The sequence below is a fragment of the Oryzias latipes genome, chromosome 11 (genome assembly GCF_002234675.1).
Source record: "Oryzias latipes chromosome 11, ASM223467v1".
In the NCBI taxonomy this organism is placed as follows: domain Eukaryota; kingdom Metazoa; phylum Chordata; class Actinopteri; order Beloniformes; family Adrianichthyidae; genus Oryzias; species Oryzias latipes.
This window is the reverse complement of record NC_019869.2, coordinates 7,853,505-7,872,241: the sequence shown is the minus strand read 5'-3', so window position 1 is coordinate 7,872,241 and position 18,737 is coordinate 7,853,505. Positions and strand designations below refer to the sequence as shown.

General features: G+C 37.4%; 2 protein-coding genes across 7 annotated transcripts in view; one reads left to right on the top strand and one right to left on the bottom strand.

The window, feature by feature from the left end:
• Nucleotides 1-18,737, bottom strand: part of LOC110015877 — a 755,614-nt gene that overhangs the window by 338,893 nt on the left and 397,984 nt on the right. The gene's annotated exons all lie outside the window — the stretch shown is intronic.
• Nucleotides 1-18,737, top strand: part of csmd3 (CUB and Sushi multiple domains 3) — a 478,616-nt gene that overhangs the window by 294,644 nt on the left and 165,235 nt on the right. For all 4 annotated transcript variants that reach the window (XM_023959656.1, XM_023959655.1, XM_023959654.1 and 1 more), the window contains 2 exons: nucleotides 4,535-4,656; nucleotides 17,773-17,876. In XM_023959656.1, coding sequence (XP_023815424.1) covers nucleotides 4,535-4,656; nucleotides 17,773-17,876 — 226 coding nt within the window. The remainder of the gene's footprint in view (nucleotides 1-4,534; nucleotides 4,657-17,772; nucleotides 17,877-18,737) is intronic.

Genomic DNA, 18,737 nt, shown 5'->3' with positions numbered 1-18,737 from the left:
AAGGGAAACTATTTAGAGGTGTTATCTCATGATAAGAAAAAATATATATTTTTAAACTTTACTTACCAATATTTAGTGATGATGTTTTAATGTCCTTTTATCAAAAGTATGACATGGAATTGTGACACAAAGTAGATGAACATGTTGGATGTTTCAGAGTTTTGCAGTTAATTTGAACTTTTCAAAGCAAGGCTTGTCACATTTGTAACAGAATAAAAACACTACAAGAAAAGAAAAAAGGAGGGAAATTTAACCACTGTAAATCACCTATGAAAGCTTCTTCAGTTAGCTTTATCACTGTAGAAGCTCTTTTTGTTAAAATCCTGCTGCAAACTTAGGAGGCTATTCTTGGTCTGAATTCTTTCTTAAATTGGTTTTTCTTTGCTGTCCTATTCAAAATATAATGGTGCAGTCACAAAACAGACTTTAATGTTAGCAAAACTTTTTCTTTATTTTTTATAATAAAGAGAATTCCGAACATTACATATCAGCAGAAAATGTGTTTTTCTGTGCATCAGTATTACATGCTTTATCTTCATAAAAATGGCTATTTGGTTCAATGTAACCCAAAACTATATTAACAAGCAGCTATTTGTATGTTAAAGATTGGTGTGCAGAAAGATGGCAAAAAATGCTTCAATGTTTTGTTAGAAATACTTCCAAAGCTACCTTCTTTTTCTTCTTTTTTTTGGGTTAAAAATACTTTTCCTTCATATCACAAGGCAGTGAAAGAGTCACTAGACCTGACCCACAATAAATATAAAACACTAGACTTGATCCAAAGTGCATCAGCTTTTCACCTTAAAAGTTTTATATATATATTTATATACAAATATACTTGTTTAGTTTATTGATTTTGATTGTCATGGTCTGTAATTGCAGCTTTTATCAACTCAGTTACACTACAGTAAGAGCTTTTCATGAAAAAGCTCTAAAACCACGAACACAGTCTGTTATAGACCAAGTATCTAACAAGTATGATGCAGTTTGCAAGAGCTGATGACTAAACTGGAGTATTTAGCATATAAAGGGCCAGATAATACCCTAAAACTGCCAAACCAGAGCACAAACAAAAGAAGTGTGTTCTCATGAAAGACCATTGCAGCATCCCCAGCTCATGACCAGCAGCACGTCCTGTCCTGGGTGGCTACTCCAACCGGTTTTAAATGCTATTAAGGTTTAAAAAAAAAAAAAGAGCTGCTTTTTTGTATGGCTTACGAACATTATTTTATTGTCCACCTGTGGGTAAATCTCGCGGCTAGACTTTTCGAATTATTGACTGGAAAGATAAATGACAAGTTCTTGGCAAATATATGACATTGGCAAAAGAGCCATTGCTCTGCGGGAAAGCTGGATCAAATCTACCTGCAGTTTTGGAGGTGTTTACTTGCACCCAGTTTTTTTCCAGATTTAACAGTTGCCAACAGATTTTCCATGATTCTTCATGCAAATTAAAACATTAACTTACACTTAAACATAGTAATGCATATGTTAAACCTATAAAGAGATTTTTTTCAAAAGAAGTAGTACATATTTTTTGGTCTGAACTTTTTTGTCTGATCTGTCTAAAAAATACCATATTTTGGGCACTATAGGGCGCACCGGATAATAAAATTATTGGTTAATAAATTTTATATTTTTGAACTTGTGTCATATAGAAGGTGCACCGAACCATAAGGCACATGAAGTGTGACAAAAAAGTCAGCAATAAGCCTCTCTGTTCAGTGTTAGTAACACAGCATAAAAAAACTTTCGGACACTGCTACCCCGTTTGCTGCGTTAGCGTATTCGCAATAGGTACTTGTATCTCCAAACCTTGTTTGCGGCACGTTAAAAACAGACAGATAATTCTAAAACAACTGTTACAGTGATCAAGCCAACTCCCAATGTTGTTAATAACATGTAAAACAAAATAAAAAACACAATACCACACCACTCACAACCTTGTTTGCAATATGTAAGAAAACCTGTTGCTCAACCAAACGTTACTATGACTACGCTAACCCCCAATCTTATTAGTAACACGTAAAAAAAAACTCACTGTTTTACACCGCTACACGCATTTACAATATTTGTGACTCCCAACCTTGTTTGCAACAATAAGAAAACAGACTGACACTATTTTAGAATAGCCCTACATAGTGCACTATATAGTGCATTCGCCATTTGTAGTGCTGTCCGAATCGAAAATTCCAGTTATAGCTGTGGTTAAGAAGGATTTCCAAAGTATAGACAAAGAGACACAAGTGGTTGTGAACTTACTTTACAACTCATTAGAAACTCGTCCTAAGACTCATAACGTGCTCACATACATTCAAATAAAAGCCTTGTTTCGACTGAGCGGTACAGTATGGTCCAGTCTGATATTTTGAGCGTTTCTAGTATAACAAAAATCCATTAAGACGGACTGAAGCATACCATCTTTGGGACTCCGTTGATTGTAGGTCCATAGAAAAATGCAACAGACCGGTTAGGGTGAAGCTACTGTCATCACACAATGAAACCTGTTGATTGGTGAAAGTTCATTTCGACAAAAGAAAGCACCAAACCAGCGCCAACTTATTCCTCTTCACTGCCCGCAATCTTGAGCAATCAACAACATTAAATGCTTTGCATATACGAAGTACCAATGTACCTATGATGTTCATAGCTGCACTTTTGTCGCACTTCTATGGCACATTGCTATGCAATTCGTCTATAACCTGTATGTGCCGGGACAGTCCAAATTTAAGTATAGCTGCTCGCATGAATTGCTTGAACCTTTCTAAACCAGACTGGACCGTACCACTCAGTGGACATTAGGCTATAATTTAAGATAGTTCTATTGACAGTATATGAGAACTAGAACTGAGTGAGTGCGATGTCACCCATAGAAAATTACTTTGTCCCGGCTTCAACTAAATAAAGTGGATTCAGGCACCATTTTTTCGAAATACAAACATTGCCATTTTGGAACCAATCGGTCTAAATTATCGTTGCACCAATCACGATTAAGCTTGTTGGAAGTCCACACCACTAACACTTGAAAGCAGGCTCTGGAGAATCTGTCAATCAAACGTTTTGATCATTCACGTGGGGACTAGCAGACACCAGATGCTTTTATTGAGGCATCTGATTGTCAGTTTTTATAAAAAAACATCTTGAATAACAAAATTATGATTACCAATGACATGTTAAAAAACAGGTGTCAAAGCAAGAATGGTTATTCTGACAAATAAAAGGATTGAGTAATAGCTGTTTCTCAATAAAAGTATGTGGGATTTTGGCTTCTTAAAACCAGAAGGTACTTCATATTTCGAGCAAAAGGGGAGAGGGGTCTCTCAGTCCAGCTCTGAAATACAGTCAAGGGATGGTACTCACAATCCACCTCTTTTCCTTCCCCTTTTTTTTTTTTTAGCTCACCATGGCTTCTGAGAGAAATGAGAGTGCTTTAAAGCTACCCTGTGGTTGACTCCAGGATTTAGAAGAAATGTGGGGCTTTTGAGTTCATTATGAAGCTATTATTCTTTCAGTGTGTGCCTGTGTGACTGGGTTCTTTTTGCCTGCTCAGAAATGAGCATATACACTAAGCATTAATGCTCATGCTGGTTTGTGTTCAGCTTGTACGTGTCTGTGTGACTAGTCTCCGTATGTATTCTTACAGCCTGCTGCCAAACAAACTAATTAAGAGCCGAACGCTGATTCAAGCCAACCAGAAAATTACCTCCCAAGTTTAACAGGACGACCCAAGGACAGACAAGCAGGTTCTTTGTCACATCCAGTCAGAGCAAACACTAATAAAGACTTAGACGGTTTGTCCAACAGCTAGCATGTGTCCTTTTCAACACCTCAATGATTATAGCGTAACCACTACTCTGTGAATTCCTATTGAGCACAAGTAACAAATGACTAGTAATTTTAGTTGATATAGAACAATTATGTATATAACCTTTTTCAGTTGATTCCAATTTACTTTCGCTTTTCTCATGCTGAGCTACAAGCAGTTAACTTCTTTTCAAGGTGCGATAAGATGGCCCACTTACAATGGCACAACTTTCTATTTTATTGCATATTTTGAGTAAATAGCTGGCAAATATCTTTATCGGTCAATACTTCCACTGTATCTAATACTGTGGTATTTCACACCCAGTAAGTTCCAATTAAGGAATGTTATCCAGAGAGATGCGGCTGACAGTATCAATAACATCTCTGTGACCTTCTGCTCATTTTTTTGTTATTCTCTTCATTGGAGTCTTCTCTTTTCCTCTGTACGGCTCCATTCTTGTCATCTTGTTCATTCTCACCAGCCCTCAGTTGTATTGATGTCAATTTTAATTGTTCTTTTCCCAACTTTGGCTTCGACTCACTAATGCTATAAATTTGTTGTTCCATTTAATAAAAGACTATCTTTCTAAGCTTTACATAAATGGCTTTAATTGCATGGTAATTGTTGCGGCATTGTAATGTGGCTATTTAACGACGTGCCATCGGTTTTGTCTATACCATTGTCAAATTTCCTCTAATGACAATGACCTTTTTTTTTTACATTTCACAGTGAAGACATGTGGCAGCAATCTTCAGGGGCCGTCAGGGACCTTTACATCTCCAAACTTTCCGACCCCATATGAGAGCAATTCACAGTGTGTGTGGATCATCACAGCATCAAATCCTAACAAGGTAGATCTCACTTTTTTCCTTTCAAGCACGCTAGCTGAAAAGTTGATATTGCCTTAAATATCCACCCTGAGTATCTTTTGATTTATTTTCAAAGCGTCTCCAGTGGTCTTTTAATTAGGAATATACCACTTTCCGCCAAAGTGAAACCTGTGCCATTTTCTAGGACATGGTTTCCGTAGAGCAGCAGTAGTTCATCAGAAATTTGCTTCTAGTTGTTGGCGGAACTGTTGGCACAGACTAAGCGCACCCCCACTTCCCATCATTCATCTGTGTACATACTCGTCTGCTAGCTTACAGCCCCTCACAACTCCAAACTAACATTACCGGTGCAACAAAACTGGCGATGAATATTGGAGCAATCCATCAGGACAATTTTGAGCCAGATGCCCGCTCTGATGTTCATGGATCTAGTCATCTACAATGACAAGCTTTTTCAAATAGCTTTTATTTGTTTGTCTCCTTCTGATTTACAAAGATTTGCATAAAGAAATGCTCGGAAAAACAATCTTAAATTTTCTTTATTTATGTCTTCCATCATCAGAAAAATGATCATGTTAAAAACACCAAAAACACATTTTATCTTTCCACTTTCAAACTTCTGAAGGTGAGCTCTAATAACCTAAACTCTGAGGCACGGAGGATCTTTTAGGATAGTTTGGTTGCACAGTGTGGACAAATGGACTTCCATAGTTTGTAAGAATTCATACCAATAACTCTCTGCATTGAGATTTGCCTCCAATATTTAAAAGCCATTGAAACAAATGATCGCCCAGATCATCACACTCCCTTCACCAAGAGATGTTGATGTGTCAGTGCAGTAATCAGTATTCCCTCTCTGCACATTCTCCACTCTCTGACTTTACAATTTAACTGTTGTATGTAGAATCTAAACTCATTACTATACATGGCTGTCCTCCACATGTTGAGGTTTCAGTGCACATATGCCAGGAGCAGCACAAACAGGCCTGACAGTGAAGTGTAACCATAGCTGGCCTCCTGGTTTACATGAGTAGAGAGATTGGCTTTGTTTGTGGAGTTGTCTGACATTTATTAGTGGCTGACTTTTTGAAACGCTGCTTTAATTTCTAGAAGAAGACAACTCATCAAGCTCACAGTGGGATCTCTTTATCCTGAGCCACTTTTATACAAAAAAAATGTTAATTATTATTTAAAGCAAACAGTTTTGCATTTTAACACTTATAATAAAACATAAATAGATAGACACTGTGTTAACTTTAACCCTTTCAAAATTGACATTTAAAAAGTTTTCAGAATTGTAACACACATTATTAAAGCTTAAAAATAAGACTATACAGTATTTTTTACTTTAAAATACAATTTCAATGAGCAAGATAAAATGGGGCAAAAACGAATGTTGCTTTTATTAACAAAGGTAATCAGAGTCAGAAAATTAAAAACCTTTTATTGAGGTGCATTTAAACCGCAACTGTCAGGGTCGCCAGTTAAAAATAAAGTTTTTTTGAGCAATATGGGAGGTTATTGGTTTCAGCATATGATGTCTGTCTTAAAATCAAAAGCCTTATGAACTATTTGTATTGACAATATTTGGCCATTGTATCTGTGCTCTCTTGGTAAACCCACAATACAAGTCATAAATATTAAGTGAAATCTGATCAAAAAATAACTTTATCAAAAAAGTCAAACAACACACTTGGCAAGTATTTTGTCTGAACATGTGTTGAATGTGCACTTTATGCATGTTATAGCTTCATTGCATTTCCTAAGTTAAATGTAGACAGAAACAGGGGGGTCAAAAATAATAACCCCCATTAAAAGAATCTCCTGTCTACTGTTTATGAGTTATGTTCAAAATGAGGCTCATGAAATGTTAAATAATGCATCAACAGCAGTTGAAAACAATTTTACGGATTTGCAGGAATATAGCTCTAAGTTGAGTTCACTGTGTGTAGGAGCGTTGTAGATTTGTGTTTTTTTTTTTTTATTTTGCATTAGCAAACTTGTTTCTACAAATTTGGTTGTTTAATAGCAAAAATAAACTAATGTGCATTTTAAATTGCATACTACCCAAAACATCATGTGATCAGTTGATGTGTCAAAGGGGCAGGCAGTAAAGTTGGAGGTTAGATAGATATCGGTCATTGGTTGCTTTAAATTCAAAGAGAAACCTTATTGGTATTCAGAAAAGCCACTTTGTTTGATGCTGGTTGTCAGTAGTGAATGCACTGATGCCAAGGGCAAAACTTGCATCAGCACAACAGAATGGCCCATTGTTCTCCCACACAGTTGCACATTTATTTTAGATTTCTGCTTGAATTCCTTTTCTTTTTTTAACTGAATTTTAACAACCCCCTGATGAAGTTTAGTAAATAGTCATAGTGAAAGGCTTAACTTATTTGTACCCCTTAAACTCTCACAAGCAGTGTCACTGTCCAAGGCCTCCGGTTTATGGCCTGCAGCAGTACATTCTATCTCGAAGGCTATTTTGTGTGTCTGACTGCTGAAGGCCACAATGCTAATGTCCTTTTCTATGCTTTTGTGTGCATACACTGAACAAAAAAAAAGAGTGCTTTAAATGTGAATCATGGTGACATTTAAAAAAATAATTAAAATGTAGAAAAGAGTAATTGAGTACAAAATATTGTTTTAATCTATGATCAGGACATCATACACTATACTCATCCATGACGTGAATATGTGGAGCACACATGACTTGTCTGACACTTCTTAAAACCTGAGGTCTTCACAGGTCTACAAACATGTACAACATCTGCCATCAAAAGGATAGATGTGCATTTAGAGCAAACACACATCCGTTGCATTGAGAATAAATCAACCCCATGGGCAGCAACATGTAATAACACATAGATGTGTGCATGAGAAGCACTACCATTGAAAAACTGTAGTAATTAGTTGGGAGCATCGGTGGTTTCTAGGTCTCGCGGTAGATATTTACAGTTTGCAACAAAATCTGTTTGATAAAACAGTGAAGAAAGCATCTGTCTTATTTGGATGTCAGAGATACCTCCTCAATGGTTTAAATAGAGCAAGGCAAAGCAATGAGATAATGCCAAGGTGCAACTACGGAAACAAAACAAAACCAAATAAGACTAATGGACATGATATTGACAAAAAAAGAAGACAAGTTAAGGATAAAAAATGATGGGATGACTCAGTTAGGAAAGAATAAACTAGCCTAAAATTAGTGACGGGAGTATTGATATCAAGGTATAACAGTATCGACACCCATACATCACCAACTTTGGTATTGACTGCTTTATTAAAGAATCAATTACTACTTAATAATACAAAAGAGACATATGTTGTTTGTGTTAGCCTTAGCAGAGACACACAGCACGACATATGTTGGTAATTTTGAAAAGAATGGTATGTATTTTGAACCTTGCACATTAAAGTTGTCAACTCACCAGTTGTTGTATATGCTTGAGAAAAAATTCAACAATAAGAAATTACCAGTAATCGCCATCAGTAATTGGCATTGCATTTTTATACAAAACAGAAATTGGTATTGTATTGAATCCTAAAAGTGTATCGCCTGTCACAACTTGAAATGTTTCTGTATTAATACTTCCTCGACATCTCGTGTTTTTCTCTTGTTCTTCCTTTTTCTCATTCTATTTTAACAGATTGCCATTTTATGTATTTCTATGACATGGCCATCCCTCCTCATCCTTATCTCAGCAAAGTTCTGCCTTTAAAATTATCTAGATTCCTAATTTAAAAGCTCAGGCTGAGACCATCAAACGGCAATAGAGAAAACGAGAATACTTAGAGGAAAAAGGGCACTAGAGGGTAAAATCTGTTTTTCACCATTTCCCTTGTATTACTTCCCATTTCAAGCATTCGCACCCAACTCATACACTGATGAAAATGCGTACAGTTATGTAGCACATTCAGTTTTCCTCTTATTCTCCTCATAGACTCTGTTCTTTCTATCCTTCTCTCTCTATGTTGATCTATACTTCTGCTCCGTCTTTCTCAGGTTAAGTGTTAATGGAGTTCTCCAGCTCTCTGATGTTATTGCTTCATTTAGTTTTGGCAGAATGAGCCTTTAGAGCCAATTCATTCTCTCCTGTTCTCGTTTAACCTTGAGGGTGGTAGGACAAGATGGCCATTAGTAGATTTCTCTTCTCCTCTCTTTTTGTGTAAGCTTGTTCTCATTTGCACGTGCATTTTTATGTATACATAGAAGCTGACACAATACTGCAGTGCAATGGTGAAATGGCTCTAAGATTACTATAAAGCAGGGACACTGACTCAGAGACGTCATGAACCATCAATTGCACCTATGCACTTCCTGTGTGGTCTACATTATGTTCTAATATACTGTAATTCTAAATGTGTATAAATTTTCTTCTCACCCTCTGCGGGTGGCTTTTTACCCAAACTTGCAATGGGAGTTTGAAGGTCCTGCTCAATTCTCCTCCATGCTACGTAAACACCAGGCGTGTGATATGTGTTCAAAAACATACTTAAAACAGCTTCTTGAACACGCTTTTTTAGCATACAGTGTTCAATCTGGACTGTCACTTGATGTGCTTGTAGCGCATGTACTTAGTGTTGGAAAAGGCTTTTGTTTGTTTTTAAGGTATGTACAGCACCTTGAGGTGTTTCCCAATATAAGAGGTGCTTTACAAATAAAGTTAATTTGAATGTGAATGATATTAAGTATAAAGTGAGGATTCACTTTAGTTTTACATTCAAACAAGTTCCAGAAACACCACGAGACAAAATTGAAAAAAAAAAAAAGGTTATAGATTAATTCGGTATGCTCTATGCATCTTTGCATCTACATGGCATTATGAATTACAACTACTTTAAGGATAATTTTAAGAAATACACACTTCTACAGTTTTATAGCCCTTACTACTCATCTGGATTACTTTTAAAAGGGGTGGTGGTAGATTTATCATAATCCAAACGTTAAGAGTATAACATCAAGCTGAGGTGGACACCAACCATCTGTTCACATTGGCTAAATCCTGCCTCTTGAAAACAATGCAATGTCCAACATGTAAGATTAGATTAGAACGATTTACTGTTGTAAAGTGACAGGTGTTATTCCCATGCCTTTTGCTTGCATCACTGACTCAGGTACTTTTGGAACATTTTTGTGTGTTTCTTTTTTTTTTTAAATATCACAATTGTCTGATTAAGGAACAGCTTTCTTTGTCCTACTGTCATCATGAGAGCCAAAGGAAGTTGTTTTATCTAGCAGAAATCCAATTCTGTCACCTCATTGGCTAGACGCCATAGACGAATGGAACAAAGGAATGTGAGGCCAATTAGAGAGAGAGAAGAGGGGGAAGCGGAGTTGACAGTGAAGGAAAGACAGACAGTGGTAGAAAAGATAAAAAAAGGAGAGTTGTTTGAAGGAACATCCACCAATCAGAAAAATTGAGAAAAATATGTAAAGTACTTGGATTTTTCCCGCATGCAGGCTCACTAAGACACTAAAAGATAGCATGCTGTTTTATACCTATCTTAAGCCCATGTCACACAGCAACTATTTACATGAAATTTGGTCATACGAAAAAAAATACGGGGAAAAAGTGAGAAAAGTTGTGGTCTTCATGTGAAATTTTGACAAATGAACTACGTTAAAATCACAGAAGTATGAATAAACCACGCAAAGAACACATAAATCATGAACTGTATCTGATTACTGCGCTGGTCATACTCAATTCTTTAATGATATGTGCACAACGTGATATGTGCTTCGTATACGCCAGTGGTCCCCAACTCCCAGGCTGCAAACCGCTACAGGTCTGTGGGTCATTTGGTACCGTCCGCACGGAAAGAATAAATAAATTTTTTATTAATTTCGGAATTTGAAAGATGTTTTATTTTGAAAAATTGCCCGATTCTCTGTTACATCCGTCTATGTTACTCTTGACGCAGGCCAAGGCGCTTTTCTCGGTCACATGATAGGTTACCGCTAAAATAAAACCCAGGAGCTAGCAAAATGAATAAAAAACCAACGTCTTTGGAAAGTTTCTTTGCCAAGGGGAAATGGCCCAGCCAGGAGACAGAAGAGGAGCCTTCAACTACCAAAAAAGAAAACTACATTTAATAGACTGTACTTACTTTTTGCACCATAAGTGTGGGAAGGAGAAAGGATGATGAGACCTGTGCAATATACAATGTCATGCATGTCACAAAAAGCTCAGGGTTCGTCTTGTCACGTCACTGTTCCTCTCTTGTTTTAGCGTTGCAACAATAATCATCCGCCTATATCTTAAAGACCGGTCCGTGAAAACTTTGTGTGACGTCATACCGGTCCATGGCGTTAAAAAGGTTGGGGACCAATGGTATGCGCAATGTAAACGTCTACATCATGGTACATGCGTGAAAGGTTTGTTACACATAAATACTCAGAAACTACGTATTTCTCAACCACCCAAGAAATTTGAACAGCACAAAACTAAATTCACATTAAGACCCGTTAGCCGAAAATTTTTACTGACATCTGCGCACATCGACAAATGACGAACGCAACAAACACTTTACTTTACGTATATCACGCATGTATTATGAAAGACCAAAATATACATAGTGGCTATGTGACACTATGAAGTTTAATCTTACACTTTATAGCTTCTTCTTTCTCTTTCGGCTTCTCCCATCAGGGGTCGCCACAGCGAACGAGTCGCATGGTAAATTTGGCAATGTTTTTACGCCGGATGCCCTTCCTGACGCAACCTTCTCAAACCGGGCTTGGAACCGGCAGAGGTAGAGAAGGGAACAGGGAGCAGCCCGGAGTCGAACCCGGGTTTCACGGATGGAAGGCGCCGCAAACCAGCACGAGCTAAACTGGCTCCCATTAATCTTACACTTTATAGCAAACAATTCAAATAATTGTTCAGCATATTTAATGTTAACCTCATTTTTTTTTATCACGAGTTAGAGAAGTGTAGTGTTGTGTGTGTGACAGGTCGGATGAAGCTATTGCAGCTTTGTGATCACAGCAAGCATATTTACTTAAATTAACACTCCGATAAAAGTTGTGTTTTTAGTGTTTTTAACATGTATTTGTAGATTTTTCTGATGATGGAGGACATATGTTAAGAAAATTAGCTTAAATGCATTTCTGGGTATTTTTGTACTCAAATTGTCGTGAATCAGAAATAGACGAAAATATGTAGTTTAAAAAAGAGCATATTCTTTGACGCAGAATGCATCCTCTTTCAGTCAAACAGAGCCATGTACCTCTTTGTTTACCTCATCTGTGTTGGCATTTGACTCCAAACTGTAGGGCTGGATAGCCCTGATATTGCCAGACAATTATGTTGCACTGGTAACGTTAGGTTGGGGTTTGAGGGGCTGTAGGCTAACAGGAGAGCCTGTAGATGGATGATAGGAAGTGGAGAAGGACTTACTCTGTCCCTCCAACAATTCAGGGGCGAGTTTCCAACTAATCAAACAATAATAACAACTAGAATCTTTAATATTAGCTCTTAAGTAGCCATACATTATACAAAATATTTTTGCGGCTATAAATAAAGTTTCATAAACTTGTGTTTTTCAGTATCTTTTCATTCACATTTAAAGTTTTAATTTATCTCATTTGACAGCCACTGACAAGTAAAACTTGCCTCTGATTATCTTTGTCAAATCCTAACGATTTCCCCGCAAAACTCCTGTTTTTGCTTCCAATCACATCAAATGATTGCAACTCTTATTGTTGACATTTCAGGAACTCCAGCATCTGTTGGTTATTTTGGGAGTACAAAGAAGCAAGCGCTGTCAAATTGTCAGGATTTTGACAAAACAGGTGGTATCAGTTCTCATGGCATTTCTACTCACCACGGGATTTTTTAGTTCGCTCCAAAAAAAAAGAAAAAATCCACCGTTTCTTTTGTTTGTTTTGTACTTCAAATGTAGCGGTGAATGTCAGCAGCTTTGAAACAGTGACACAGCTCATTTTATCTGTTTTAGATTTACAATGATGCAAAAAAAGAAAAAAACAGTGTATGCATTCTTAAAAGAAACAACAGCCATTGCACCACCCTTCACAAAGGTTTTATTTTCTTCTACAGCCCATAAAACATTTAGATGCCTGAATTTGACGAGGTTTCAAGGTTTTTCTAAAACTTCTGCTTACTGGTTTGAAGGGCAGCCTTTTATACGACTTGACATATACCGTATTTTCCAGACTATAAGTCGCTCCGGAGTATAAGTCGCACCAGCCCAAAAATGCATTATAAAGTAGAAAAAAACTCAGAAAAGTCGCACTGGACTATAAGTCGCATTTTGACGGGAAATTTATTTGACAAAATCTGAGACCAAGAACTAATAACTTGCACAACCTCATGACACAATCATAGCAGACTGTTTATCTCATAATTTCACAGTAAGTCATTCTCATACTTATTTATTTATTCCTTTAATGAAGCATCATTGTCCAACTAATTCTCTGTTTTCATCCTGTATTTGTAGAAACATTTGTCATTTTTATTGCATTTCTGAATCTATGAAATCATTGGAAAATAGAATATTATGTTGTTAGCCTTCAAGATCTTACTGTAAAAAAAGTTTGCTGATTATCTGAGTCACTTAACATACTCCTAACACTTAACATACCTCATACATCAAATTTAGCCAGGAACATCATCTCTGTTCCTCACAAATGAACATAACAGGAGGGTTAACAATGTATTTATTTCAATTTATTTCTAATATAAGTCTCTGCGAAGTATAAGTCGCACCCCTTGCCAAACTATGAAAAAAAGGGCGACTTATAGTCCGGAAAATACGGTAATAGATGTTAAGAAATTGGAAATTAAATGCAAAGTAAAAATGAGCCAATGGATTTGATTAATTATTATTATTTTTGGCTAATACAAAAATTCAAATGTCAAATTAGCTTATTATGTTGAATGTGAAATTTTGGAAATGCAAAAACGAGCGTCTCTCAATAAATTGTCTTTGGTTTATATCGGGATTATTGCTCTATAGAAATCTGAATTTATATGAATACGTTAATGAATGTAAGAATGATGTAAACCCAAAAAAGATACTTTTTTCTGGGGCATCCATGAAAATGCAAAAACTAGTTGATTATCACAATTATATGTATAAAAGTGAGAACAGCCAGGAAGAGTCTGCATTGCCAGCACCGTTCCTAGGGTAAAGCACTCACACCCACTTTCTCAACGGAGGTAGTGGTGATTGGCTAAAAAAACGTTCATTTCATGTGCACAATATTCACATCCTTTTTTTTTTGCAAAAGTTCGGATGTTGTTTGTTTTCCTGGGTGAAACGCAGACACGCTGCCGTGTCCGGCTCTAGGCTGATGTCATGACATGGGCGGTACCCACTAGGAGAAAAAGGCAGAGCCTCAGAGTTTGAGTTGTCTTACTTCAGGGTTGGAAAAGTGAGCCTAGAAAATAACTCACATTTCATTAAAAAATGTGTTCTTTAGTGTGCCAAGGGTAATATAATTTAATATATATGGATATAGTTTACCCTGAAGGACTTGTTTTCAGATCATGCCTCAATCTGGTGTGTAGATTAGGCTGAGTCAGCACTGTTTGCAGCAGGAAGCTGCCTCTTTATTTTTAAAGTGTTCCTAGTGGTCTTTTAACGATTATTTTGCAGTTTTTTGCCAAAATCCCCAAACTTGTGTTGTTTTCTTGTACATAATTTCTGCTGTAGTTCATTAGAAATTCACCTCTGATTTGTGGGTGGGACTGTAAGAACAGAGCAATTCCGCCCCCCTTTCCCTCCTTGTTACTAAAAGTTCAGATCAGGGGAGAGGAACCTGGTTGTAGATAATAATGGAAGGAAGTGGAATTTACATAACTTTAGGTGGAAGCACGTGGTTTTTTTGTTTTTTTTTGAATATTTGATGTGTTATTTAGAAGTTAGGAATAAGAAAGTCTTTGACCCATAAATATCTCCTTTTTTAATTACTTTTTAGTTACCTTTTTACTTTGTAGGTTTAAAACATAGTTGATCATGTTTGTTAAATTCTTTGTTAAATGAGCACTAAGAATCCGTAAAGGAATGTTTTTTTTTAGTCCTTCTCTGATGAAAATCATGTCTTTGAGTTTTTGACATGTACGTGTGGCATATTTCTTATGAAAGAGAACAAATGTAATAAAAATGCTTTTTTTCTAACAGCTTTTATTCGTCTGCTCCTGATTCACAATGATTTGAATAAATGCAATGTCAAGCTTGATTTTCTTGATACGTGTCCTCCATTACCAGAAAAAAAACATGTTAAAAACACCAAAAGCACGACTTTCACCGGAGTGGTTGTTAGCAACCCAAAGCTGCTTTTCTCTGCGACGGAATCGGCTGAAATGTCATTAATTTTGTAAACGGTTGAAGAGTGATGATTGTCGACAGATTATAAACACTAGAACTAAAGAAGTTGTGTTGGTCTCGTCTTAAACTTCTGTCCTGTTTAGTCAGTTCATCATTTCTGCTATGCTGATGTAACTTTACACCTTTTTTTTTTAGTAGTGTACAGATAGGCCTACTCCAGACAAAAAGTCAAGTAAAAACAATTTCTGACTTTCTTAGCAGTTGCAATAGATTATTTATGTCTTCATAGGTTCAGAGAGTTTGGGAAGGTAAAAGGATACATTTGTTTTAAGTTATTTTAAGTATTGGCTATAAAGTAAAGTAAGGTGAAATGGATTTGCATAATGCATATGTGGTCCAGCAGCAGACTTTTTGTGTGAATGTGTGAACATTTCTCATTAGGAGAGCAAAAGGAATGAGGGAAGGGGGGCTGAGCAAGGTTTTAATATTCCCTCGAGCATCAAGTCAAAATTTAAGTCTGAAATATTCCGGTACTTTCCGAGCATCAAAGTTGTTCTCATTATTACCCTCCGTTCCTCTTTCCTCGCCTCTTCCAAAATGCCTCCATCTTCTTTCTTCTCTCTCAATCAATCCTCCCCCCCCATTCTATCTTTTCCTGTGCCAAATGTATTTCTCTCTGGTCATGGATGAAACAGATAGTCTGCTTTAATAATTCCTCATCAGAGTTTTAAACTACTTGCTCATCTACGGAGCTTCATGGACCGAGCAGAGGTGTGGCTTGCCTTTTCCTCCTATTTGATCCATTGCTAAATTCAATTTTTCTATCTTTTTTGTGTGTAACTTAAATAATAATTCAGTCTATTTGCTTTTTGAAGACAAGATTTATTACATTTTATGATAATAAATAATGGATAAGATAAAGACAAAACTGGTAAAGAAAAACCTAGCATGAAAATAATGAAAAAAAATATAGATTATTCAAAACAGAGAGACATTTTGCAACTTAAACTCCAATCATCTTTTCGTCTATTGTAAAAGCATTCCCAGTTTTCTTTTGTTTATGTGTCATTGTTAGCCCAAATGATAAAACCTGTGTCGTTTTCTAGAACATAGTTTCTGCAGAGCAGCAGTAGTTAATCAGAAATTCACGTCTGAGGTCTGGCGGATGTGTTGGCGTACAATAGGGTTGTGCCGATGGACGATATCATCGTGATGGGTGACTGACATCCCGATGGAGAGACCACCATCGTGATGCCACGCCCCCGCCACGTTGCGCGTCGACACCATAATCCGCAGTTACATGTACAAAATATCTTGATGGGATCAATGGTCGGATTAGAATCCAACTGTGTACATGGGCCCAGAAAAATGTTTTCAGAATATAAAAACGTTCACTAAAGTCACACTTTCCGTCGGAATAAATCATTCGCACATGCGCAGTAGGGTTTGAAAACCGGAAGGATATAACTTCCGCCGAGCGGCTTTTTTTTTCAAACTTTATTGAATGCAACAATTCAATACAAAACAATGTTAAACAGCGCCGAGCGGCTATATACATTGACATGTCAGCTCGGTAATATACGAGACGATCTTGTAAACGTGCTTTTAACAATGTTACGGTTATTATGAAACACCTGTTCGCTCATCATTTGAATTTTAATCCGTGTGGTCAGTGCTTTTTCTGAACGAAGCCAGGATTAGCAGTATGCTAACACGGGCTAACAACATTAGCTTTGGGTGGTGCTGCTTGCTGGCTGCACGTAAACATGTAAGAATAACATCAGCCTTTATTTAGTCGGGACACGACTGGAAACACAAATCCGCGTGATTGTTTGAATGTTTTCTAAGGACTGAACGACATTTCTGCTTTGAAACTCAAACCACTGTGTGTGCTGACGATCCGAGCTGTGCTCAGACACACACTTTTAGACCCGGTTCTGAGTTCGGTTGCTTGTATCCCTAGAGCTGCGGGACGGATCGCAGTCTTAAATCTCCCACACATAGCGCTCATGTAACAAAGCACCCCCCCCCCTTCCCCTTAAACACAAAGCTGGAAGTCCGCACTCCGCCGGTCCACTTCACTAGTTAAGTGCGGGAGCGGACTACTTCTTTTCTATTTTGTTTGTTACTTTTTTTGTTAAAGTCACTTCCCTCAGTTTATACTGGATCATCGCGGATGAGTCATTAGTTGGGAAATAAAATGAAAAAAGCAAAAAAACGAATAGCAGTTGTATAAGAACGGCCAATTTAAGGGACATCACCCAACCCTAGCGTACAAGTAACAGATTGTCCCAATGTTTACACTCCTGCTGGCTTATAGCCCCTCGCAACCCCAACCACTCATTACCGGTGCAACTCTTTTGAGCCAGATGCCAGCTCAGGCGAGGAAAACAAAGGCATACGTGGATCTATGGATGCATCAGAATGGAGCGGACGGGAACTTTGTGGCCCACCGATTGTAGCCTCTGCACCACAAATGTGATCTTTTTCAGACTGCATTTTTTGATCTCCTACTGATTCACAACAATTTGAATAAAGAAATACTCAGAAATGCACATTTTAGGCTTAATTTTTATTCTATATGCCTTTTATCGTGAGAAAAAGGCAACAAGAACATGTTAAAAACACCATTTTCTAAAACACTTTTTGTAAATGATTCACCATATCCTAATGTTTTATTGAAAAGTTTCTGGAACTCAGGAAAATAAACAGTTAAAAAACAGCTTGTCTAAAGATGGAACTTCTGGCATCATGGAATACTGCTTCACAACCTAAAGCTCTTTAAAACTTGTTGCAAAATACAATCAATGTTGACTGGGATTTGTGTTTGTGTGCCGACCATAGGTGATTCAGATCAACTTCGAGGACTTTGACCTGGAAATAGCATACGATACTCTAACAATTGGAGATGGGGGAGAAGTGGGAGATCCTACAACAATCTTGCAAGTGTAAGTATGGCAGATTTTCTTATTTTCTGTGGTCATCAGCCAGAGGTCTGAACTACAGCAGTACAGCAGTGGTCCAGCTGATGTACAGCAGCAGTAGACAAATGACAAAATAGTTTGATCTGTTTTCCTTCATTTTTTCGTTGACGAACGAAGAGCAGTATGTTTTCTCCAGGAAAAAGAAAAAGCGATCACTGATATGTAGCAGATTGTAAGCTTCAACATTCAATGCACAACCAGATTGACCAGCTGTTTGTTTAACCAGCAGTGATAGCGTCAGTCTGTTAAACTCTTCACGCCACATTTAACATGTTCAATGTCAAAGCCATCTGAGCAAACGATAATACTATGTTTTGTTTTCTTCTTCATTGCGCACACTTAGTCTGATTGGAAAGGTATGTTAAGGTAATCAAGTTGTAGGGTGGCACAGTGATTGGCGCTCTTGCCTCACAACAAGAAGTTCAAATCCTGGCTGGATCCTTTGTGCGTTGAGTTTGCATGTTCTCCCCATGCTTGTGTGGTTTTTCTTCCTCCCAAAGTCCCAAAACATGCTTCGTAGGTTAACTGGTGACTCTAAATCACTCCCAGGTGTGAATGTGAGTGTGGGTGAGACCCTGTTATAGACTGGCGACTTGTTCAGGGTGTCGCCCGGCCTTCGCCCAACAGTTTATTGGCTCCAGCAGCCCCATAACCCCAAAGAGGGATTCAGTGGGTTCTCAAGAGAAATAGATGTATGGTAGGATGGATGGTTGGATGGATGGAAAGGCAGCCTTGGACATCTAATGGTGTGTTTGATAAACAACACAAGCAGCAAAAGCTAAAAGAATAAATCGAGTGCGTTTTGGCTTGTTTGAGTTTTGAATA